The sequence below is a fragment of the Salmo salar genome, chromosome 12 (genome assembly GCF_965601325.2).
Source record: "Salmo salar chromosome 12, fSalSal1, whole genome shotgun sequence".
NCBI lineage: Eukaryota > Metazoa > Chordata > Actinopteri > Salmoniformes > Salmonidae > Salmo > Salmo salar.
In genome coordinates this window covers 38,516,663-38,542,726 of record NC_138302.1, presented here as the reverse complement: position 1 = coordinate 38,542,726, position 26,064 = coordinate 38,516,663, and the positions used below count along the sequence as shown (strand labels likewise).

At 41.6% G+C, this 26,064-nt stretch overlaps 1 protein-coding gene and 1 long non-coding RNA gene across 3 annotated transcripts; one reads left to right on the top strand and one right to left on the bottom strand.

Annotated features, from left to right (window-relative positions):
• The first annotated feature begins 855 nt into the window (after window positions 1–855).
• Window positions 856–16,742, top strand: pex6 (peroxisomal biogenesis factor 6). Its single transcript, XM_014131204.3, has 17 exons — window positions 856–2,129; window positions 2,441–2,610; window positions 2,917–3,000; window positions 3,228–3,330; window positions 6,666–6,802; window positions 7,240–7,351; window positions 7,619–7,821; window positions 9,368–9,554; window positions 9,836–9,912; window positions 10,133–10,265; window positions 10,691–10,896; window positions 11,338–11,399; window positions 12,494–12,602; window positions 13,084–13,200; window positions 13,434–13,511; window positions 13,699–13,838; window positions 14,735–16,742. The coding sequence occupies exons 1-17, from the start codon at window positions 894–896 to the stop codon at window positions 14,869–14,871; spliced, it is 3,291 nt and encodes a 1,096-aa protein (XP_013986679.3). The 5' UTR covers window positions 856–893; the 3' UTR covers window positions 14,872–16,742.
• Window positions 16,743–17,142: 400 nt separating this feature from the next.
• On the bottom strand, window positions 17,143–24,642 carry LOC106564800 (uncharacterized). 2 transcript variants are annotated; one of them, XR_001319541.3, is made up of 3 exons: window positions 24,496–24,642; window positions 19,537–19,684; window positions 17,143–17,368 (listed from the first exon to the last, which is right to left on the bottom strand). It is a non-coding gene; the product is annotated as an uncharacterized LOC106564800 (long non-coding RNA). The 2 variants fall into 2 exon arrangements; XR_001319542.3 differs by lacking the exon at window positions 24,496–24,642 and adding an exon at window positions 22,935–23,255.
• Between the last annotated feature and the right edge of the window lie 1,422 nt (window positions 24,643–26,064).

Below are 26,064 nucleotides of genomic sequence, written 5' to 3'. Positions count from 1 at the left end.
CCTTAAGTAGTACTTTCAAGTATATTTTATGAATTACTTTACACCAAAGCACTTACAGTTTGATGCATACATTCGATAAATCAATCCAGCGTACTGTATGGAGCACACAGAACGTTTTCGAACACACCGACAACGTCATTGCATTTTGGTACAGCAGAACTACATTCGTTTCCAATGAAACATTGCGTTTGCCTTTCTGCATATGTACATATAGTAAAGAGTGTGTATATATATATATATATATATATATATATATATATATATATATATATATATATATAAATAGTGTGTGTGTGTGTGTATGTATATATATATATATATACCTTTCTGCCCTTGAGCAAGGCAGTTAACCCCCAACAACAACTGCTCCCCGGGCGCCGATGACATGGATATTGATTAAGGCATCCCCTCGCACCTCTCTGATTCAGACGGGTTGGGTTAAATACCGAAGACACATTTCGTTGAATGCATTCCGTTATGCAACTGACTAGGTATACCCTTTTCGATTTCATGACATATGCACACTGTATCGTAACAGCAAGTGCGCCACAACTGTAATACAACAGTCAGCTACTCTAGTAGTGTATGTACAGCGTTCTTTTCCCCACTAAAACTAAGTGTGCAAGGTTGATTCAAAGTCTTTGAGGTGACCAAGAAGACATGAGTGTATCCTTACAGGATGAGAAGACAAAGTAGCCACCGGTCACCGACTGCTGTGAGCGTGCATTTTTCTTATTTAATTATTCAGAGATAGTTCATTTTTGTTATTTACAGCTACTTTTTTGTAGGTCAATAGATTGCAAAAGTTATTTTTGTATACAGGCATCAAAGGAACTTTTAGGAAGGAGTTGTTTCACCCGAACTGCTTTCGCTTCCGGACAAAATATTGCCCAATGCGCATGCGCTCCCCCAACATGGCAGCTCAGGTAGAACTGTCATGTTTAGATACATTTCCAACGCACTTAAATCCTTTGCACGTGCTTGTTATCAAGTCACAATTTAGATATGCGTTTCCAAGTTGCATTGAGCCTACTTCGACCCTTTTATTCACATCACGGAAGCTTCAAACACTCGGGAAAACTGCCGTTTTGCTCTGCGCGCACTCAACAGAGGAGACGTCAGGTTGTGGGGCGGATGGAAACAACACAACTTTAAAGCTGTACACAAGTAAGATCTTTCTCAAACACTACGGTCTCCAGGATGATATAAGGGGAGTTGTACGCTCACTGTCACCGTTTTCCCTTAGAAAAGTTGTTATAGGGGCACGAACAAGACAGAGTTTCAAGTGGGCAAACTCGGATAAGTTTTCCAATGGACTTCTCATACTGGCTTCGTGCCAAGGTCAACCACTATTGGCACGACAAGGGGACTCGCTATCACTTCCCTATCACCCTTTACTTGGAGATGATATATCTCAAGTGCAACACTTTCTGTTCGACTTAGTTGTGTTGGAGTGTACACCTATAACGCAGGGGATGATAACAATCAACACAACAGTGGTGGTCACCGACTGCAGAGACATTGCGCAACATGGTGCACTGGAGACCTCGAATGGTTTGGCTACTAGAAATCTGACCTCGCTATTTGTCTCTGATTTTGCACACTACGCGAATAGTCTTGGCGGGGGAAGCTCTTTACTTGACAACAGGCAAGTATTGGACTCGAGTTTATCCGCTTTTTTGCAAGCACTGGAGTGTAGGCTGGATGTCAGAATCGTGGATATTCATCGCTTGTACCGTCAAGGGAGAATTGTACTAGTGGAGAAGCGCGATGCTAAAATCGATTTAGACAGTACTGTTTTCGTAAGCAAACAGTTGCTGCTCAAACTCGGGTTATTCAACCGTGAGTGGGTAGTGGTGTCTAGGTTTAACTGCTCATCAGAAACGACAAAGACGTCCTACAGAGGCGAATCCCTGCCAAGTCCCGGGCAAGCCGATGATAACGCACCTGGCAAAGAGCCATCTAAGGGCGCCGAAATGGTCCACCTCGGCTTGGTTGTTGTGGCAGATTTCAGCAAGTGTGCGGAGTTGGACCTTCAAGACAACGTTGGCTTCATATCGCCGACTCATTGGTTCAACTTGTCAAACGGAGAGCCAGCGCCAGTCAGTAGCAGAGCTGTGAAGATAAAGGTGAGTAAATATTTGTACATATTTGTTCTTACATTTTAGTTGAAAGTTAAGTGTTGTGCGACGTCCTCCATGTCCATTTGCATGCAGGTTGTCATTGCAACTCTAAACTTTTTTCTTCTTAGTTTATATTCAAATCAATTTGAATAGGTTAAAGGGAAAGTTTAATATGAAAGGGATGTGCATGCCCATATACGCCAATTCTCAAATCCTGGAACATCCAAGCAACTTGACAATTTTGGACACAGATTTGTCTTCACATAATAATGGTCATAATGCTGAATTATTTGCTGCATTTCTTTGAATTATCTCAGAGATGGAACGGGGTCGTTTCACAGTCAGGTCTTCAGCTTTCAGAGAGCCTCTCTCGATCAGCATCACCGCTGTTAGCCAAAGACCTCCACATTGATGCTGTCATCTCCCCAGAATACAATTCTCATGGTCCCTTTGACAGTATCCTCTGTGAGCACTTTACCATACCAAGGTTAGTGAAATACTCTGCCCTTCTATCTGTACTAATTATAAAAATGTTTTGTATTCATTGGTAACCAAACGGAAGTGAATGGGCTGAAATTGGGGAGGGACTACCTGAATTTGGCCTATAAGAAACTCCCATTTTCTGTTTGTTGCAAAAGGTTTTTCTATTGTGTGCACTAATCAATGCGACTCTGGCCTTGGTTTGTGCTTCATACTGTTGTTGGTTTGTTGCATCTTCCCTGTAGGATTTGTTTTGCACGCACCGTGCTGTATTTGACCTTTTTATCTTTTACCTTTGTTCCTTCTCTCCCAGACTTGTGCAGCTGGGCGGTGTTTTGGGCATCCCATCTGAAGGGCATCCTGAAGTCATGGAGAGCAACTCTGAGGGAATCACAAGGTCCACACGTCAAGCAGACTAATGCTTACACTTATTTATCCATTTACACTCGGAACAACCGAGGGAGGTTGACCATAATGATTTAACAAATGTTTCTCCTATACTACAGTGTGTGTCAGATAAAATGGCGTGCCACCATATCTTGCTGCTTTACGTCAAATCAACATGAGCACATGATTGGGTATTCAATGACACTTTTCTTACTTCGAACTCTGAACTTTCGTTAGGTGGCCGGTTGTGTATTTCAAAGTGAAAAAGGTTTGTGGCTCTACAGAGGAGGAAGACCAAGGTCCTTACCTTGCAGACACTGTCCACACATCTCTATACATGGTACGTTTAAACTTTTTACATAAAATGTCACATCAATAGCCAGATTCAGACAGTTTTAAGACCGCATGCATAAAGTGAACATTCAATACTAGTTATGTCTTGCTCTTTTGAGTGGTGAAGTATGTATTTCAATAGGCCTACGCTTGGAACTAGGCTAGTGCAAGGCCTCCAAAATGTTGAGATACCCCTACCTGAGGTATAACAAAACACAACCATGTTTTCACATATCTTTAAGTTCTCCCATATATGAAATGGGATGTGCATGTAAAAATGTACAAATACATTACTGTAAAAGGGTTTAAATTTGATAGATGTTGTGACACCCCTTAACTGAGAAAGTGCAGAATAATGCCCGGCTGAAGGGGTGTGGGTCACGTAAGCTCATTTAACCCAGTATTGCAAGCTCTGATATTGCTAAAATTGTAAATGCAAGTAGTCTGCCCTACATACACAAACAAACAGCATTGGGATATCTTAATGCATCTTTGAAATATAGAGCTGTAAACACACAGATACAATAGTCGTAAATATCAACTATGAATAGTTATGTCAAATTCACTTTTTGGTAGCTATTCAATAGACAACTTTCCAAGTTAAATTTGTTGTCATTCAGTGCTGTATGGTCCTGCCTGAGACAAATCCAGACAGTTACATGTTTTTTGATGTTGTGGCTATTGTAATTTTTTTATATATATTTCTGCCCTTGAGCAAGGCAGTTAACAACAACTGTTCCCCGGGCGCCGATGACATGGATATTGATTAAGGCATCACCTCGCATCTCTCTGATTCCGACGGGTTGGGTTAAATACCGAAGACACATTTCAGTTGAATGCATTCAGTTGTGCAACTGACTAGGTATACCCCCTTTCTCTTTCACGACATAAGCACACTGTAGCGTAACGGCAAGCACGCCACAACTGTAATACAACAGCCAGCTACTCTAGTTGCTATGTCCCCACTAAAACTAAGTGTGCAAGGTTGATTCAAAGTCTTTGAGGTGACCAAGACAGTGTATCCTTACAAAGTGAGAAGACAAAGTAGCCAGTGGTGGTTGTAGTTCTGGGGCCTGACCTGTAGCCAGTGGTGGTTGTAGTTCTGGGGCCTGACCTGTAGCCAGTGGTGGTTGTAGTTCTGGGGCCTGACCTGTAGCCAGTGGTGGTTGTAGTTCTGGGGCCTGACCTGTAGCCAGTGGTGGTTGTAGTTCTGGGGCCTGATCAGCTTGCACAGCTAACTGGTCATTCTTTGCAAGCTGCAGCGACAAGAGCAGTGTCCTTCCTGTATGACTGGTGGGGTATTGGGGCTGTGGGGTGATCAGTTTCCATTTCTACAGTTCGCTATTGTCAGTTAGCAGATGAAGCTTGCATACCAAAGAGACCCATTGACTAAGTGGAATGTTATCCCAGCCTGAATGATGCTTGGGATACTGTTTGGTTGTCTGGTTGTAAGGAGAGTCTGTGAAACGGCTGTCACAAACATACTATTTTTTTATATATTGAATGTGGCAAAAAGTCCTGCAGGTCATGTCGTACATATTTCTTTATATTCCTTTGGAAGTCAGTTAGGATGATAATTTGTCCGACATTAACTGTGGGAGGTTGGCATTGATAACGGACTGGGGCATGCCCAGCAGGAGATGTGGAGTGTGACAGAACCTGTGAGGGTGACCTCAGGTTACGTAGAGGTTAGCTAGTGTAGCTAGGTCATAGACTATGATTAAGAAGCATTGGTTTTGAGGGACATAGCACAGTTCCACACACATACATTTGAAGATGGACAGTAAAAGGGTTGCAGAGGAGCATGAAAGCTAATTCTTCACATGTGAGTCCAGTTCAGGTTGGTAGCAAAATGGGTACATATTAGGGCAATGCACACCAGCATTTTCCAGATGGCATTTTGGCTGTGAATGGCCTGACGTGTGGCAGTCCAGTACCATGGTGTGTCTAGTAGTACCCGAGGGAAGGACTGATGCTGGAGTGGGCTTATCAAGGACTGTTCTGGGAGATTCAAGATGGTATTGACATTGGAGAGGTTCAATTCCTATGACGTGAAGGCCCACAAAGTTGATGGAATTTCTTGTCATTGAGTGTCAGGTTGTGTTAGTTCATTGTAGTTAACACCTGCTTTATGCGCTTGTCATGTGTCGTTGCATTCTCTTCATACACTATAGCTGTCACCAAGTCAATATATACGGCAACTCCAGGGCAGACAGCCAGGATGGTGGGCATGTTTGTCTGGAAGAAGCAATGTGCCAGCTCAACCTGAACAGGATAAATGCCACCGGAACATCTCGTTGTGCTTCACAAATGCAGTGAGCCAGCGGGAGGTCATGTTTGATTCAGACGGACAAATTAGACTAGCAATGAATCAAAGCTCACTTCTAAATTATAAGGAGGTGACTTAACAGCCCAATCCTGGAGTGGCATGTTATACCACATTGGGGGGCAAGTTGTAGAGCTAGGGACCGAGTGTCAGAACCCAGGGTTGGATTCTCTTTCATTTCGTTGGAGCCTCCCGGTTGTCTCATTGATCGTCAGAGAGGCTTGTGGCTTGGAATACTTGTGGCTGCCATGCCATGCAGTCTGCTGCCTTTTTTATATATCCAGACAAAGGTGTTTGAGTGTATATGGTGGGCATATTGGATTTCTACCATCGATGAAGTACACACAAATAGTCTTGAGTGCAGTGCACAAATCAGAAAAATGTATCTCTTAAAATGTGAACTTGTACAGGTGATTAAACCACCATTTAATGGAAATGTGGCAGCCATATTGGATTTTGGACACCATGTTGGATTTGGAGTCATCTAGCCCCCCCCCCCCCCCCCCCCCCAACGTAATTGCAACAGTAGGGGCTAAACAATTCCAATTCACAGAGGAACCTTTGACTGAAAAAAAGGACAGTTTTCAGTGTCTGCGATACAACCATCTATTTCAATAATGGGAGACCTTAGAGATATGGAAAAGCATGGTTCTGTTTGCTATACCTTGGGCAGGGGTATCTCAAAAGCTAAAGCCATTTTGAGGATTGTCTACTAGCTTAAAAGTAGAGATGTCACAAACATCAAAGTGAACATGACTAGACCCCTTGCAAGTTTGGAGACGGCATCGCATTTGCTAGCAAAGACATTTGCGTTGGCTAATTTAACAATGAATAAGATCGTTTCACTCCTGTTTGCCAAAATGATTAGCTCGTCAGCTAAAATTGTTTACAGTTATTTAGCAACCGCTCCTACACTCTTCTGCTGCTTCAAACACTTGTCTCAAAATGACGAGGTTTCTCCAGTTGTTTACTTTTTGCAACTGACACACACCATGCATATTACTTGTCCTTTTTAGGGAGGCTCCACCAATAGCCTGGCTCCCTGTTCCCTTGTTGGCGAGGAGCCTTCCCTCTGGACTAGCCTGTCTCCCCCTGGGCTCTCCAGCACCGTGGACCAATTCTCCACTATCATCCAGCCCCACTTGAATGAAAGGTCAGTGTTAACTCAGCAGAATGACATCATCTTACACAACTGGGCTGTATTCATTAGTGCAAACCATAGCAAAAGGTTTTGCAATGTAAAACGCTTTGCAACAGAAACGAGAGTTTCTTATCGGACATCTTATTGGAAGTTCAGGTAGTCCTTCCCCGTTTTCTATTTGGTGTCTCGTAAGTACGGTCCTGGGCATCTTCCTGAAAACAGACACGGACATAAATGCAATTCACATCATCCCGGTTACCATTATTGGCTTGTATATGTCAGCTGATACCGCAGACCCAGGGCAACACGGTAAACAATATGTAAAGTGTAAGTGAACAAGATTTAGTCATAGCCAATATAACAGGATACTTACTGTATGTAGAATAACTGTTATCCGCACTCCTTTTTACCTCTATGCTGACTTTTTTGTATCAACTGTTTTTTTCAAGCTCTGCTGCTCTGATGAGCGGCTGCACCATCCTCCTCCTGGGACCGAGTGGCAGTGGCAAATTCACCTCTGTCAGAGCTGCATGCCGTAGACTCCATCTGCACTTAGTGAAGGTATCCTTCAGAATCACAGAACTGGCTTACTACAAGATTGAATTAAAATACAAATGTACATGTATTAGTTTTTATGGGGTTACTCGCTCTATAGCCATTTGAATTGAGGTAGTAATATGATTCATTTGATGTGAAATATTCAGTCCGTAAGCAGATGAAATCTAAGGCTATCCTCACCCTTAGTTACGGGACTTAACTTTAGTCTTAAGTTGCTTATGTTAAATGTTTGGAAATGTTCAAAAGTTTCCTCTCTCTGCCCCTGTGCAGGTGGACTGCGTGACCCTCTGCGCCGACACGGCCGCCGCCTGCGAGGCAAAGATGAAGTCTGTCTTCCAGCGAGCTGAGGCCCACCGGCCGTGCATCCTGCTGCTCAGGAACCTGCAGCTGCTGGGCCAGCCCAGGGATGGCACCGAGGAGGATGCCAGGGTCATAGCCGCCCTGTGCCAGTTCATTGCCCACGCCCCTGCCAGGTAGCCCATCCATCTTAACCAAGGCTAGAATTCAGTCGATCCCGGCCATAGCCATGTTTATGCAGTGCCTTTGTTACTACTACTGTAAGCTTCTGCCTGTGCGCGTGCATGCAAACACACACACGAAGATGGCGCTGACGGAGATGGCAGCATCGCAACTTTTTTACATTATTAGCTCAGGAAATGTTTTGTGTCATTACATACAGCCGGGAAGAACTATTGGATATTAGAGTGGCAGTAACTCACCAGAACTACCAGCATTACGACCAGGAATACGACTTCCCTGGAGCAGATCCTTTCTTCACTCTCCCCAGAGCAATTGAACTTATTCCAGAGGCCGACCTAAAACATCGGCGGCTGAGGATTGGCACTCGAGGCGGCCTGCTGGTTTGACTTAGGTGTTCATATTACTCGCTAATGTTCAGTCTTTGGATAACAAAGTTGATGAGCTTAGAGCAAGGACATCGGGGCCTGTAACATAGGAATAAATATCTCTCCAGGAAGCAGAAGGGCGGAGGGGTGTGTTTCATGATTAACGATTCATGGTGTAATTCTAGGAACATACAGGAACTCAAGTCATTTTGTTCACCCGACCTAGAATACCTCACAATTAAATGCCAACCATATTATCTCCCTTGAGAATTCTCCTCCGTCATCGCCACGGCCGTTTACATCCCACCTCAAGCCGAAACCTCGACGGCCCTCAAAGAACTTCACTGGAATTCATGCAAACTGGAAACCACATATCCTGAGGCTGCATTTATTGTAGCTGGGGATTTTAACAAAGCAAATCTGAAGACCATTGCTATTCAAACTTCCGAAATGCTTACAAGGCCCTCCCTGGCCCTCCATTCGACAAATCTGACCAAGACTCCATCTTGCTCCTCCCGTCCTATAGGCAGGAACTCAAACAGGAAGTACCCGTGCTTCGTACTATTCAATGCTGGTCTGACCAATCGGAATCCACACTTCAGGATTGTTTTGATCACGTGGACTGGGATATGGTCCGGGTAGCTTGCGGAAATAACCTAGACGCAGTCACCGTATCTGTGTATAAGTTCATAAGGAAGTGTATAGGCGATGTAGTTCCCACTGTGACTATTAAAACCTACCCTAACCAGAAACCGTGGATAGATGGTGGCAATTGAGCGAACCTGAATGCGCGAACCACCGCATTTAACCAGGGCAAGGTGACTGGTAATATGGCAGAATATAAACAGTGTAGTTATTCAATCCGCGTAAGCATTTCGCTACACCCGCAATAACATTAGCTAATCATGTGTATGTGACCAATACATTTTTTTTATTCGACACACTTCTTATTCCGATAACTGGAAGCATCTACACGGTGATAATAGTGTTTGTTTTTCTGTTAGATAAAGGGACCTACTGCGTAAATAACGCAATGTGAATTCAGTTGAATTGAGCCACCAGACCTTATTGCAACAACAAGAAACAAAACGTTAATTTCAGTATCATTGAATGAAGGGCAAAGAAGGAACGGCTACGTCTATAACCTCCGTCACTCTCTCCCCCTCCCCCTTAGCGTGGTTGTGGTGGCGGCAGTGAGTAAACCCCGGGAGCTGTCGTCCGACGTGATGGCAGCCTTTATCCACCAGGTGTCGATAGAGAGCCCCAGTGAGGAGCAGCGCCGGGCCATGCTGGCCAGCCTCAGCGAGGGCATGCCCCTGGGAAGGGACGTCAACCTGGCCAGGCTGGCAAAGCACACTGCGGTGAGATCCATAGCATGGTTTTAGCCATTATATTCATACTTCATAGACACCAGCCCAATTCTCATTCTCCCCAATATTTCTGTTCACTTGTTCACATCCCCCTTCAAGGATTTAAAAGGCACCAGATTGGTTTAGAGAGCATTTGAGAATCTATGGAAGTGAGTTTGGTTTTGTGGAAGACACACATTCAGAAGGACCATGACTTTTGACGGTCCTTCTAACACCTCCCCCTCTGTCCTCTTTTTATATTTCTCTCTATACCTCCCTCTCTCGACTCACAGGGCTTTCTATTGGGGGACCTCAGTGCACTGCTGACTCAGGCTGGTAAATCTGCCCATGGAAGGATACTCCAATCCTGGTGAGTCGTCCACCCGCAATTGCTCTCCCCCACTGAATATCCGCTGAACTCTAGCAACTATGTACAATGTGTTGTTCTTGTTATGTTGAATATTGTGTCCTATTCCTTGTGATTGTCTCTGTTGGCTGCATAACCAAGTTTACTACTACTTAAAAAAATGAATTATTTCAAAAGGACATCATACCACTACAGAATGACTGAGGCAGGCATTTGTGTTCAGTTTCCCAGAGGGGGCCAGTGTGCAGGAGGAAGAGGACCTATGTGCCTGTGGGGTAACCGTTCTGGCCCAGGACTTCACCAATGCCTTGGAGACCCTCCAAGATGCCCATTCTCAGGCCATCGGAGCCCCGAAGGTACACCCCAAAAATGGGGCACACGGCTATTTCTCAAATTATCTAAATAATCGTCCATTTCCTTGCCTCCTCTCCTAAATTGCATTGGTCTGAAATTTAATTAAGTCATACATTTTATTTTTTTCAGTTTAGATGAAACCCATGTCTCTGTTACGATTCTCTACCCTTCTCCAGATGTGTTCACTCATTCATTCCTCCTCATGCATTTAAAAACCATATGATTTGTTACAAGCATGGCTGGAGGGAGTTTCCCACATATTCTTCATACCAGTCCATTCCTTTTAAATCCATGAGTGGAAGTGTACGAGTGCACACTTCACGATGGGTAGAGAATTAGACTGTAGCCCATGTTTCACTGGCTCAGAGGAGACTACTGACACTGATCAACTGCTTATGGTGGAGAAGTGTAACGTGTGTGTGGTCAGATCCCCAGTGTGCGCTGGCAGGACGTTGGCGGCCTGCAGCAGGTGAAGCGGGAGATCCTCGACACGGTGCAGCTGCCCCTGGAGAGGCCCGAGCTGCTGTCCCTGGGCCTGCGCCGCGCCGGCCTGCTCCTCTACGGGCCTCCCGGCACGGGCAAGACCCTGCTGGCCAAGGCTGTGGCTACCGAGTGCTCCATGACCTTCCTCAGGTAGGAGACAACCAGAGGAGCCTGGATGACTGGGTCAAGTTCAGTTGGGCACACTGTAGTGGAACCGTTGCAATGGGAAAAAGTGTTTCTTATTGGACAGGTTCAGATAGCACCTCCCTGTTTTCACGCAATGTTTTCTCCCAACTGTACATGACCCTGGTGTCAGGAAAAAAGGTATGAGAAAGCTGGAGAAATGTCATGGAATGTTGCAGATAGACATTTCTTATATAGAGCCAACATTCCCTATTTTAAGTGATGGAGGAGTGTCTGTTCTACATAATAGATTTCTATCCGATTGTTCTGTACTGTTGCACCCCCCTGAGCCCGACACCGGGTAATGAGCATCTTGTGGTGAATAAGCGGATCATCCATATTTCTTCCACACATTCAGCTGAATGATTGTGCTTGAATCCTGATGGCTTTGTCTTCCTCTTCGTTTAGTGTCAAAGGCCCAGAACTCATCAACATGTACGTGGGTCAAAGCGAGGAGAACGTGAGAGAGGGTGAGTGTAGTGGAGTTAGATGGCTGTTTAACTCCCCTGGCGCATGGCGTGCCAGTAAGGTTTTGTCAAAGTGACCTTTCTGCGTTGCACGCGCTTATCTCAACTCTAAATCAGGCCCTAGTTGAATACATGCAATCAACTGTAAGTGTTGTGTACATTTCAAAAGCAGAGCAGTTTACACCTCTCTGTAAAACCCTGATGAAGGCCTATTGACCGACACATCCCTGTGAGATCCAACAAATTGTTTGCAGACGATCCAAGCTCACTACTACTTTTGTACTGCCTTATGCTTGTTCTTCTTCATGCTCCTGTTGCATTGTCTGAAAACATCCTAGTGAAGACAAGAGGTCAAGTCTAAATATATGCATTTACACTACCGTTCAAAAGTTTGGGGTCACTTAGAAATGTCCTTGTTTTTGAAAGAAAAGCACTTTTTTTTTTTCCCCCATTAAAATAACATTACATTTTTTGGAAATACAGTGTAGACATTGTTAATGTTGTAAATTACTATTGTAGCTGGAAACGGCTTATTTTTTTTATTTATGGAATATCTACATAGGCGTACAGAGGCCCATTTATCAGCAACCATCACTCCTGTGTTCCAATGGCACGATGTGTTAGCTAATCCAAGTTTATCACTTTGAAAGGCTAATTGATCATTAGAAAATCCTTTTGCAATTATGCTAGCACAGCTGAAAACTGTTGTGCTGATTTAAAGAAGCAATAAAACTGGCTGCCTTTTAGACTAGTTGAGTATCTGGAGCATCAGCATTTGTGGGTTCGATTACAGGCTCAAAATGTCCAGAAACAAATACCTTCCTTCTGAAACTCGTCAGTCTATTCTTGTTCTATATTCCATTCAAAATATTCCATTCAAATTGTAGCCGTTTCCAGCTACAATAGTCATTCACAACATTAACAATGTCTACACTGTATTTCTGATCAATTTGATGTTATTTTAATGGACAACAAATGTGCTTTATTTTTTTTTAAACAAGGGCATTTCTAAGTGACCCCAAACTTTTGAACGGTAGTGTACATTTTGTGAGAGCCAATGCCCTATGATGTGACTGTTCTTCCTCTCTCTCGTCCAGTGTTCTCCAAAGCTCGAGCAGCGGCCCCTTGTATCATCTTCTTTGACGAGCTGGATTCTTTAGCGCCCAACAGAGGGCGCAGTGGAGACTCTGGTGGAGTCATGGACAGGTGGGTGGGATTGATTTTTGGACAATACACCACTGAAAATGTATCATTATGATTATTATTTTTAATCATTTCGACAAAGCAGTTAGATCACGTCATAAAATATTATGCAACAAACAGGTTATTTTGGAGATCCAGAGTCACCCTTGTTTGACAAACATTTTCCGTAGGCGAAACTGGGCCTTTTACATTCCATTTCTCTCATTGAGGCCAATGAAAGTGTGTGGATATTGAATAATCTTAGTACTGACACACTGTCATTTTGTGGAGTGTTAAAATATCATGGTGTTTTGCGTGTTCAGAAGATCAGTGACTGTCTTTTCTTGTAAAACCCTGCTTCCCTCCATTTATATAGGATCAGTTTATCCTCCCCAAATTCTGACCTTAATCGTTGGGGGGAAACAACAGAAAACTGATCATAGCTCAGTGCCTAAGGACAACTTCATCCTCTTCCTTGTTTGAACCTGATCTCTGTTAACTGTAGGGTGGTCTCTCAGCTCCTGGCTGAGCTCGACGGACTTCACTCCTCTGGGGACGTGTTTGTGATTGGCGCCACCAACCGGCCAGACCTGCTCGATCAATCATTGCTCAGACCTGGCAGGTGAGATTCAAATTACGGTTTGTCTAGTCAATCAGTGTGAGTCTCCTCACAAAGCAAATGTTTATGTAGTATACGCCTACAGGCATGTACCTTCTGAAAAAGTCAACATTTAGATGTTGGACAAGTCTGTACTTTATTGTTCTAAAAGCCTTCTTTTTTATTTATTTTTTATTTTATTTTTTTGTCTTTTCCATTATGTTTTTGACCTTATGGTTTCCTCGCTGCTTTTTCAGGTTTGACAAATTGGTGTATGTTGGGATCAATGAAGACAAAGAGTCTCAGCTGCAAGTTCTGAAGGCCATAGTCAGAAAGTATGTGTGTCCTGCCTGATTATCATTTACTGTCAAACATGAACAGCAAAAAGCTGGTAAAACTATTGGTGTTTTTTTCAATAGTTATCCTCGCAGATTAAGGTTAAAGTGCAGAAGTGTGTTACAGCACAAATACCATATGTTTGAATGTGAATTGCTATGCGTGTCTGTGTTTCTGCGCTCTCAGGTTCAAGGTGGACCCCAGCATCAGTCTCCAGGATGTAGTGGAACGCTGCCCACCTCAGCTCACAGGGGCGGACATATATGCTCTCTGCTCCGACGCCATGACGTCTGCCATTAAGAGGAAGATTGCACGTGTCACTGATGGTACGTTTGGCCGTCACAAATGGAGACATGTACATTTTCCTTGTAAAGTTTGGTTAAAAATCCTCCTTCAGGTGTAAAAACAAATGTTGGTCTTAAATACAGGAATTTGAAAGCCTGCCTGAAACAGAAGTATGGAAAACTGGGATGTATGATTGCCTCAGTACCTCACTGTTCACATGAGTGGGCTAAACAAACGGTCAAATCATTTGAAAATACAACAGTTCCACTTTTAATATTTAAATGTAAATACAATGGTGAATCTTCAATGGTATCTTTATCTTGTCCATTTATTAAAAAACATACCTTTTGGCGTTTTAAAATAAAATCAATGTGGACAATCTACCCAAATAATGTGCTTATAAAATCCATAGTCTCATTGCTATAAACCCATTTTGTTTATCAGCTGAATTCTTGCGTTTGTCCTATCCCTACAACCTCCTCGTATCATGTACTGTAGAAACCAACCATAAAATGAATCTATCTTATTTTGACAACACATGGACACATTACGAGATCATTCAGAGTCATGTTCAGAAGTTTTTACTACAGTGTAGAATTTGTGGCAATTATGTTTCTCTATGAATTTTTCATTCCACAAAAACTTAAACCATTATAAATCATGTACTGGAAAATATATAAAATACCATTCTTTCATAGCATCCTTTCTAAATAACAATGTCATATCTACTGATGATAGTATTTTAAGAGATGACCGTCTCAGTTCCTAGAGCCCTATGGCAACCTCGAGCGTTAGTAACAAGTGCATTAGGGACTTATTTATCTCTTTCACACACTCCTTTCTCTCCACGACCCCCTTCTACTCTGCTATATTCTCTACCCCCTTTTTATTGTTTCCACTGCCCCTCCATTTCTCTCTCTCCCTCTTTCACTCTCAGGTCTGGACACAGAGGATACTCCTCTCATACTCTCTGCTGAAGACTTTAACCAAGCGTTGGATTGCCTCAAACCGTCCGTCTCTGAACAAGAGCTGCTCAAATATAAACTCATTCAGCAGAAACTCACTGCAAAATAACCAAGCCACCCAAGCCTAGTGCCGCCCAATTATGGCGCTAAGCTATTCTCTTCTGCATGCACTACATTACCCCAAATCCTCTACCGCAAGCGTGTATTCCTCAAGAGTGTTGGCTCTGCAAAAAAACTGGGGTTGTGAAATTCTCTTCCTTTTCTCTGCACTAATGAGTGGATGAGCAGTGTCGTTTAGTCCAAGGGACCAAACTAGTACACAACCTAATTAATGCACAATATTGGATGTGGACCACATTTGTACAGTTTGCAAAATCAATCTGAACAGTCAACGTAAGGTTTGTGTTGTATATTTGTAACCATTAGTTTCTGACTTGAGCTTAAGCATCTGAACTTGGCAGTGTTAATGGCAGCAACAAATGCATATGAAAGTTGTTCAAATGAAAACTAGTATATCCATGGACCTCCTAGGAGTAAAGTTGGGACATCACTTTCCTATATCCTCAAAGTGACACTAGTGCTGCTGTTCTGTTTAGTTTCTCTATTCTCACTGGAGTTACTAGCCATATGTTGTCCAATTTAAGTCCATTAATTGCAAAGTTGTCTCTTACTGAGTCTTGCATTTCAACAGGATGTTCCAAATTTCGAGTGGTTTATTATTCCAATGCTTCCCCAACCTGAACTATTTTGAATGCTGGTTTCTTTTACAAGCCATCCTTTCAGAGACTTGTTTGAGCAACAGTTCAAATAAAAACAATTAATATAATGGGTTGATGGAAAACCAGCTTACTCAAGTTCTCCTTGACCAAGTTTTGGGTAACACTGGTTGGTGCAGAGTTTCCCCTTCCACCCTGTAGATAATTTGCATAAAATAAATTCAGTAATACAAAATTCACAATTATGAAACATTTTAAAAATATGAATCACTTAAGTACAGTTTAGAACAAATACACATTGAAACAAAGCTACCGCATTAATCCATGAGAATGTATCCGGTCACACTTTATATTAAGTTGGCAGTTTATTGTTTTAAGAAATAATTTGTTACAGCATGAGTAAATATGAGTAACAAAGCTGATGATCCTCTGAGTGATGCATTGTTGGAGGAATTTCAATGTGTATGGTTCAAACCAAAGTTGAGCTTGAACTAGAGTTTACTAATTAACTACGTTAATTTTGACTATTCCAATTTTGTCCTTTGAAGATTGTAACGGAAGTTAAAGTATTTACATGTGAAATGGGACAACTTAGTGTAAAGTGTAACCATGAAAAATGAATCATTTATAATATTCAAAGATTGCTATCAATGTGAAAAACGATACTTATATTTTTGTATGGTGAGACATTGTGCTTCCCATCTCATGGTAGCAAAAATGACAATATGATTACAAAAGTAAGACAAACAAATCTATAAATTGTTAATTATGTTAACTATAACTTTCAAATGGTGCAAACTTTTTTTGCTAGCGCGGTTAAGTGATTGTAATGTTTATGTAATTTATGATCTGATTTAAAAAAAAAAAGAACAAAAAAAAAAGTGTATTACTTGGGATGGTAAAATAAACTTTACCAAATTATTAACTTGCTTTACTTGAAACCTTGCCAATACATTGCAGTGTCATATATTTTAAGTGCTTTGTTATTTCATGATACCTGATTTTGTGAAAGCTTGCCATTTACCTAAATACAATAGGCAATATTAGGTAATGTAGTAAAAAAATTAACTAAATGTTAATTGCCAAACAGATTTTCTGTCTTGTCCATGGCACTGTAAAAGTAGGCTTTATGATTTGAGTGTGAAAGTGTTACCTAGAATTGTTACCCATTTGTAAAGGAATACAAGCATTTCGCCACACCTGCAATAACATCTGCAAAATATGTGTATGTGACCAATACAATTTGATTAGATTTTTGAATGTTTACCTCAAGGTTTAACCTCTTCTCGCTCTGTTTTTCCCCTTTCAAGTCACTTGGATGGTTTATGTAAAATAAGGAAAAATGATGGGTCAGATTGTTAATGGCGACTCTTTCACTGGCCCAGAGTTGCGTTAATCGTGTGTACCTACTGTGGTTTAGATATTTGCACCTGCTAGCCATGGAGAGGCACTATTTTCTTATTCACCCACTCAAACACAAATTTGTTTATGTGAAACAACAAATCATTCTCTGACTGGAAAATATCTATCCTAAGAACACAGCGATAGTCAGTTCTGTTAAACTAAATGTATGCCACTGGATGTAAATAATGTACAAGTCACACTCATTGTACTATAATGAACCATAACAAATTTGGATTTGAAGAGATATACAAATGGGCGTGTAGGAGAAGATCTCGATTTAATCAGGGGGTCTAGATCTCTGTTGCAGATCCCTTGTTTTCACAAAAGACGCTAAACCCCTTTTCTGTTTGCTTTGGCTTTTAGTTCGTTGCTTCGACAAAGATTCAAAACATAGTTCTTCCATGTCTTCGTCTTTCAAATCTAACTCCGGTGGGGAGATCCTCTTTGCCAAGACCTCAAGTGAAATGCGGCATTCGATTGCAGGTTCTATAAGACAAAGAACATGTGTTTTTCAATTTGATCATAATTTGTATTTTGACAAATGAACTGACTAATTGCTATAACAGGCCTATATAGTTCAATATTAATTTAGATATGGCAACGATAATATATCAAGATAATGGAGAAAAAAACTGAAGACACACTTTGGTTACTTAGGCAATTTTAAAGTATACAATTGATCCAGGTTGAAATATGCTGACTGCTTCCAATGGGAAATGATGATTACAGAGGCAAGATGCCCACTAGGAAACAGGCCAGATTATTAGCATGCCACTAGCATCGGAGGTTATGCTGCTGGTGGGAATTTAGTTTTTAAGAGGCTGATTTGGTCCTGTATATTAGATCTTATTGCCAACCAGAAGTCTGACATGTAGGTTGAGGGGGTGCTGACCTTTTTGAAGCCTTCAAATTGATTTTACTTAACTACTACACCCCATCTTCATTATGCAAGTGCATGTAGTGTTATCCTATCCTAGAGACTATGGCTGTAGAATGAGACTAGAGCCTATGGCTCAGAATTACATAGTATGTTTAGCTGCAGTGTACAAAGTATGCAGGGTAGTATGTTTAAGTATGGTTGACAGACCAGGATGTCAAACAACATTTGCCCCAAAATTGAATAAAAGCAAGGAATGTCTGATTTTTATGTAAGAATTACAGCTCTCAAAATTAGATATATTTTCTACCACTGAGGTCGCACAGATGAGTGCAGTACCAGAGACTCTAGCAGCAGAGGGCACACATCAAGAGTACAAGATGAATATGGGGATCTATGGAGTTTCTCCGATTTTTAAACGTTTTTGTAAGAGCTTACATAGTTAAGTTAAAATGTTTATGGCAACCGGGGCTCAAATGTAGATATGACACTGTAACAATGTTTAGATTTAGCCATGAATCGGTCTATTTCCCATTGTATGTTGTAAAACTTGCCACTGGTGGGACACATCAAACGAGTGGAAAACTGAATGCGGTACAATGGAGAAAAACCTTTTTTTGTTTTCTCTTCATGTTATGGCTAAATCAAAGTGGCAATTTTATTGTATGAGATCACTGTACACTATTACTGGAGGAAGGGGTTGTGGCTAACACCAAAGATATGCCCCTATTTGTCTCAGATCTTATTGACATATTTAGCAGCCAACACTTATCCTTTAATGAGTGATGCGATAGTTTGATTTCAAACATCAGAATACTGTCATGACAATGGGAAGGTAGCTGTAGCCCAAGCTAGCCTACTGGCAAGGTACTAACTCAAGATAACTCTATGGTAAAATGACAATATTCTTGTCAAGAGTTTGGGACCTCTAGGTGTTGGATTAACAATAGCATTTGCAATCCCGCCCAGAATACCTGCCCATATTCACTACCGGATGTAGTATGTTTAGTACAATGTGCATGCTCATGTAGTAAGCAAGTATTTAGCAAGTAGTTCCCCATTCTGAACATAGCCTATGGTCATGTTGAGTGCCATTTGGCATAGTTAATAGTAAACTGTGGTCTGTCGTTGGGGGTAAGATTGGAACCTCTGCTGGGTAGTCATTCTACTGAATTTTGAGGACAGGAAAGTGTGCTGTGCGCAATTGCTCTTGAGTTCTTCTTTTCTTGACTGGCTTTGAAACCTGACAGGTAGGCATCACAGAACTCTAATTATTAAGCCGAATATTAACCATCAACTTTAGTGTACAGTTAATATTTTATCTAGTTACACTTTACATCAATAGGTATAACACATCATGCAAAACTTCTCAGAAGCATGTTTGGCCTCCTTATGTCTTATATAATCTAGTAATGATCCTGACTACATTTTGTCACTTTGAAGATTTGATTAGACATATTGCAAGCCTTATAATAAGACATCTCGAAGGCTCCTACATGCTTATAACAAGTTATAAAGAATTTTCACTGTCGGCTTTAAATAAAGTGTCACTGTTTATTCCTTTACAGTAGGCATTATTCATTTATGATTAGAATTTACGGTTTCTATTAAGTGTTGGAAGACTACACACAACACACACTAATTTCCTTAGACCAATAACGGTTCCTCAATCTCAACTGTTGGGTTTGGGTGTCTCTTGTGACGGTATAGTTATTTAAGAATCATTCGTTTTGAGGGAAGGGAGTTTATTCTTACATGCAACACTAGCCATATTTACCGCTTACGTGGCCTTTGCTACTTTTGTGCGCTTCATCCTTTTCCTCCGCATGAGGGTCACCTGAGGCCTTTTCAACCCCGCGATGAGCAACAGCAGTCTGGGCCGGGACTTGGTGAGCCAGCTTCTCAGTAGCGTCCCCTTGGGAAACCTGGGGGAATGGTAACAGCTTAATCCACTAGTTTATACAGCACCATTTTATATAAGCACGGTGTACCTTATATGACCGCTAACTTGACTGTTACTGCATGACTGACTATCTGCACAAGAGGTTGTCCATTGTTTTAGTAATTATATATGAAGGCGAGGAAAAATAATCTCATGCAGTCATGCATATAATTTCTCTTGGAAGCGTGTGTCTGTTACTGGTTCCACATTTAACATGAGGTCAATACTTTTAGGCTTGAGGATTGGAGGTGAAATACTTGTTTTCTTTCTTTTAGGCAGTATTGACCTAGATAATTGCACAGATGAAATGTGCAATCATTCATAAGTACAGATGTCAATAATAACTTGGCCCCAATTTGGCAATCAAATACGATATTTACTTAATCATTCATCCTGAGTAAAGGCCCTGCTGCCAGTTAATGGATTTGAAATGACCATTATTGGATCTCCTTTCACATAATCATATTGCTGTCCTGAAAGCTTACTAATGTTGAGGAGAAGTAACACCACTTTGTCAATTATCTGAAGCCCTTCAGGTGAGACTATACAGCAAGCAGCTAACTTGCAATTTTGATCAACAAGATCTGATCTCAAGCTAAATATACGGTTGGTGTGATTTATCTATCTATATATATATATATATATATATATATATATATATATATATATATATATATATATATATATATATATATATATATATACACACACACACTTAGGTTGGAGTCATTAAAACTCGTTTTTCAACCACTCCACAAATTTCTTGTTAACAAACTATAGTTTTGGCAAGTCGGTTAGGACATCTCCTTTGTGCATGACACAAGTAATTTTTCCAACAATTCTTTACAGACAGATTATTTCACTTATAATTCACTGATTCACAATTCCAGTGGGTCAGAAGTTTACATACACTAAGTTGACTGTGCCTTTTAAACAGTTTGTAAAATTCCAGAAAATGATGTCATGGCCCAGGCTTTCCCCATAGATGGTAGAGTTCTCGTCTCTGGACCACACAAGCTTTAGAGTGCATTCTGCTAAGGCACTTGTCTCTCTCTACATCCGTCAGCTACAGTTGAAGTCGGAAGTTTACATGCATTTAGGTTGGTGTCATTAAAACTTGTTTTTCAGCCACTCCACAAATGTCTTGTTAACAAACTATAGTTTTGGCAAGTCGGTTAGGACATCTACTTTGTGCATTAGAAGCTTCTGATAGGCTAATTGACATCATTTGAGTAAATTGGAGGTGTACCTGTGGATGTATTTCAAGGCCTACCTTCAAACTCATTGACTCTTTGCTTGACATCATGGGAAAATCAAGAAATTAGCCAAGACCTCACCAAAAAAATTATAGACCTCCACAAGTCTAGTTCATCCTTGGGAGCAATTTCCAAATGCCTGAAGGTACCACGTTCATCTGTACAAACAATAGTACGCAAGTATTAACACCATGGGACCACGCAGCCATCATACAGTTCAGGAAGGAGACACATTCGGTCTCCTAGAGATACAGAACGCAAATCAATCCCAGAACAACAGCAAAGGACCTTGTGAAGATGCAGGAGGAAGCAGGTACAAAGGTATCTATATCCACAGTAAAACGAGTCCTATATCGACATAACCTGAAAGGCCGCTCAGCAAGGAAGAAGCCACTGCCCCAAAACCGCCATAAAAAAGCCAGACTAAGGTTTGCAACTGTACATGGGGACAGAGATCATACTTTTTGGAGAAATGTCCTCTGGCGAGATGAAACAAAAATATAACTTTTTGGCCATAAGGACCATCGTTATGTTTGGAGGAAAAAGGGGGAGCTTGCAAGCCGAAGAACACCATCCCAACCGTGAAGCACGCGGGTGGCAGCAGCTTGTTGTGGGGGGTGCTTTGCTGCAGGAGGGACTGGTGCACTTCACAAAATAGATGGCATCATGAGATGGGAACATTATGTGGATATATTGAAGCAACATCTTAAGACATCAGTCAGGAAGTTGAAGCTTGGTCGCAAATGGGTCTTCCAAATGGACAATGACCCAAGCATAGTTCCAAAGTTGTGGCAAAATGGCTTAAGGACAACAAAGTCAAGGTATTAGAGGCCATCACAAAACTCTGACTTCAATCCTGTAGAAAATTTGTGGGCAGAACTGAAAAGGCGTGTGCGCGCAAAGAGGCCTACAAACCTGACTCGGTTACACCAGCTCTGTCAGGAGGAATGGGCCAAAATTCACCCAACTTATTGTGGGAAGCTTGTGGAAGGCTACCCAAAATGTTTGACCCAAGTTAAAACATTTAAAGGCACTGCTACCAAATACTAAATGAGTGTATGTAAACTTCTGACCCACTGGGAATGTGATGAAAGCTGAAATGAATTATTCTCTCTACTATTATTCTGATATTTCACATTCTTCAAATAAAGTGGTGATCCTAACTGACCTAAGACGGGGCATTTTTACTAGGGTTAAATGTCAGGAATTGTGAAACTGAGTTTAAATGTATTTGGCTAAGGTGTACTGTATGTAAACTTCTGACTTCAACTGTGTGTATGTATGTATGTATGTGTGTGTGTGTGTGTGTGTGTGTGTGTGTATATTTGCTAGGCTGCAAAGTTTGGGTGTCCCTTGCCCAATTCTGTGTTGTATTTGTTTAGTTGCCCCCAATTAACTTGTTTTTGCATGTGAATATGCAAAGAACATGCTAAAAACAATGTGGCTGACAACCTGAACTATTGACCTTTTATGTGACCAACACTCTTGGGTTTACCGTAAAGTTCTGGACTGCCAATGCGCACACATCAATCTCATCTCCTCTGATACCTATATCACCAGCCTTTTTTCTGTATGTATTTTAGACTAATGCAATATTCTTGCCTTGCTTATCCTTAAAGCATGCACAGTTTAAACACCTGAATACTTGGAGGAAACAATTTGTTACTATGGTTGCTGACAAGGGCACACAGCCACACGCTACTGAGAGAGCCGTACATACACGTTCTGTATGTATCTTAAAAATGTATGGCTGCAATTTCCACCCTAACCTATATGGCGTCAAACTACTGAATAAACTTCATCCACTTTGTCGCACACTCTGTCGCATGAGGATACCTCGAACGACAACTAGGCCGGGACAATGGATTACACTAACAGAAATGGCTTTGAATCACACCTAATCAAATGGCATCTAAATTGCACTCACTTGTGGCAGGCTTCCATAAAGTAAACCTGAAAAAGAAACCAGAACAGTACCTCAACCAGTAACAGTCCTCACCGAAGCACCATAGCAACCTTCTTACACCGAGCTCACATTCTTTGCTATTGCACAGCGGCAGACGTGCAAGCAGTCTGCACCACGAGCGAGCCTTTTAGCCCTTACATATGTCCGACCCCGCACAGCCCCACCGAGTTCTGACTGCTGAGCACGATGGAAAATATAAAACCTTCAATTGTTCGACTTTTGCTGGTCGAGCGCGGCTAAACTGGCCAGAGAGAAATCTAGCAATGTTTAGATGTGGTATGGCCTTGCTGAAGCCATTGTTGTCCCTCTGCGGGCTTGATGTTAAATGTACCGAGGGCAACATTGTTTGTTCAGTGCATCCATCCCCGCTCCCTCTTCCCCCTCATCATTGCCACTTTTCATTAGCTTTATGGAAAGAGGTCAGGATAGATTTCCCGTTTCTCTGTCCTCTCAAGTGGTACAAGGTTAGGAGCGGGGTGTCTTCAATTCAAAATGGGTTGTTTAATTTTGTACCTTAATCAATGTCCTAAAGCTTTAGGAGCCTCTTTAGATATCATGTTTGATTGAAGCCTAGGTGTGAACCCTCTGAATTGTTCTTGACCTCTTGCTGACCTCTTCATGACATCTAGGTTAAAGTAAGTGTCTGGTCGTTTTCAAGTAGTTGTTCAATAAATGTCATAGTCCTTGCTCATAGTGTCGGAAATCCTAAACATTTCACCAAGTGCCAGAAATATTTTCCTCTTCCATTAATTTCTTCACTTAGAACATTCCTTGTTGATAATGAATATTTCCACACCCTTGTATTTCCACATTATACATCCAGGTTGTTCTTTTCTGCTCTGATAGTGCCCCCTCTCAACTTGCGAGAGTGAGGAGATTGCTATTATACAGTTTACAATTCCAGCCCCCAACCTGAGAGCTGAAATCTTGCCATTTTGTTACTGACCAGTCCCCTTAGTCGGGTAAGACAGATAACAGACATTTTTCTCTCCTGTCCATCCTGCTAGTTGCTACAGGATGGACAGGAGAGAAAAATGTCTGTTATCTGGCTTACCTGAGCTTAGTGAGCTTAGTGTCTGTGCAAATCTTAAAGCATTTACCTAATCACCAACCAGGCATACACTCACTCTTAGCAAATGTTCTTCAATAGCATTACAAATGTTCCTCATTGGTAGCTAAAGATTCCAAACACTGATAAGAGTTCAAATATAGTTATAGCCGAATGGTGGCCCTAAAATATCCATTGAGAATAACTTTTCAAAGTAGAACATACCGTAGTCTGTGTTTGGCATGAAAACTACCAAGATACCACAATTACTTTCTTACAAGTTATTAGCACTTGCCTTAAATACATCAGGAGTTGAGAGGGTCTTACTCCTGAGCAATTGTTTAGAGTTCAAGTATTAAAATGGAGGTGAGGAACTCCAATTGCTGCCATTAGTATATCCACACCCAAGCTACCCCTCTTTAAAGCCACACAGTCAACTTCCACTCTTCTTTCGGCACACGACTTACAGTACTCAGCTAAAGTTCCTACCTCTGGAGGAATAACAAACGCAAAGCAGTCCTTACCAATTGACCCCACACATTTGTTAGGTTATGCCCCCCGCGTCCCTGCAAAGGCACATATATGATCCTGATCGTTTTTTTTCCCTTTCACACTAGAAGGTTCAACCAGGATGCAAAAACAAATCTGCTAAATAATAGGAGGCCATGAAGTCCACGGGGGAGGCAGGGAGGGGGCTTTAAAAAGGAGGGTCCACTCAGCAATTCTCACTGCAAACCGCAACGGATGATCCTGGCCAGCCAGCCAATCAGGGTGTCGACTTGCCCCGTTGCCATGACATCCGGCACTTGACCAATATAAAAAACACAACCATTGGACAATGTAGAAAGAGGTCAGCCAAACTGTCATGTCCCCACAATAAGTGGGCACATAGTTGGATCATCTAACTTAAGTTCACTTACATCCCAGTCTTTGCTTTTCTGGTGGAAGAATATCTGGCTATTAATTTCCAATACCTTTTATTATGCTGTGCCTTGCACTGTCACTACATTCTTTTACCCGCTCGAAATATTTGACTAAAATGTGCTCTACTGGCTCAAAAGCGACACAACTTGAACAGACACAGCATATTTAGAACCCACCATGCTCAGAAATGTATCATTTTCCAATCATACACTCACTATCAGCTATGAAACCTTTGGTTAGTACACCTTGTGCATTTTGTAATAGAAGCAGCTTTAATTTTAGTGGGTACCTAGTGCTCTCTAGATGGAGCTGTGGCTTCAGCCAATACTTCATGAGATGCAGGAAATGTGTCCTCAGCCCAGGCAGGAGTGGGAGGAGTAGGACTGTAATGGCATGCTTAGTTGCCAGTCTGCACAACTCAGGATAGCCCCCCTGTTTGGGCACTGCAAAGATTGCCCAAGAAGAAAAAGGGGAAGGAGGAGGGTGGAAGGCCTGGCACTGCATTGCAGATCATCAAATGAGAGGGAGGGAGGGAGGGGGGGATTTCCGGAGGGATGCTGTGTGATTCCCTGTTGTAAGTCTGCAGAATATCAAATATGCCAGGCTAATGGCTCCTCTTACTCACTGCAGTTTAGTGTGTTAGGGTATGAATTTCAATTTGTCTTTATTACAATTAATGTAATTTTATAATGATTTGTAGTAATATTTTTGATTGAATCATTTTCCTTCAATTATCCAGAGTAATTACCCTGATTTCTAATGGAACCTTGACTACTTGGTTGCTTGAGAACCATACATTCTGATCATTATACTCTTCACACCTGGTTAAGTAAAGTGTGAAGCCTTTATACAGTTCATTCGGAAAGTATTCAGACCCCTTGAAATTTCACATTTTATGTTATAGCCTTATTCTAAAATGTCTAAATAAAAAATGTATTTAAATAAGTATTCAGATCCTTTGCTTTGAGACTCAAAATTGAGCTCAGGTGCATTTTCTTTCCATTAATCATCCTTGAGATGTTTCTACAACTTGATTGGAGTCCACCTGTGGTAAATTCAATTGATTGGACATGATTTGGAAATGTACACACCTGTCTATATAATGTCCCACAGTTGACAGTGCATATCAGCGCAAAAACCAAGCCATGAGGTCGAAGGAATTGTCCGTA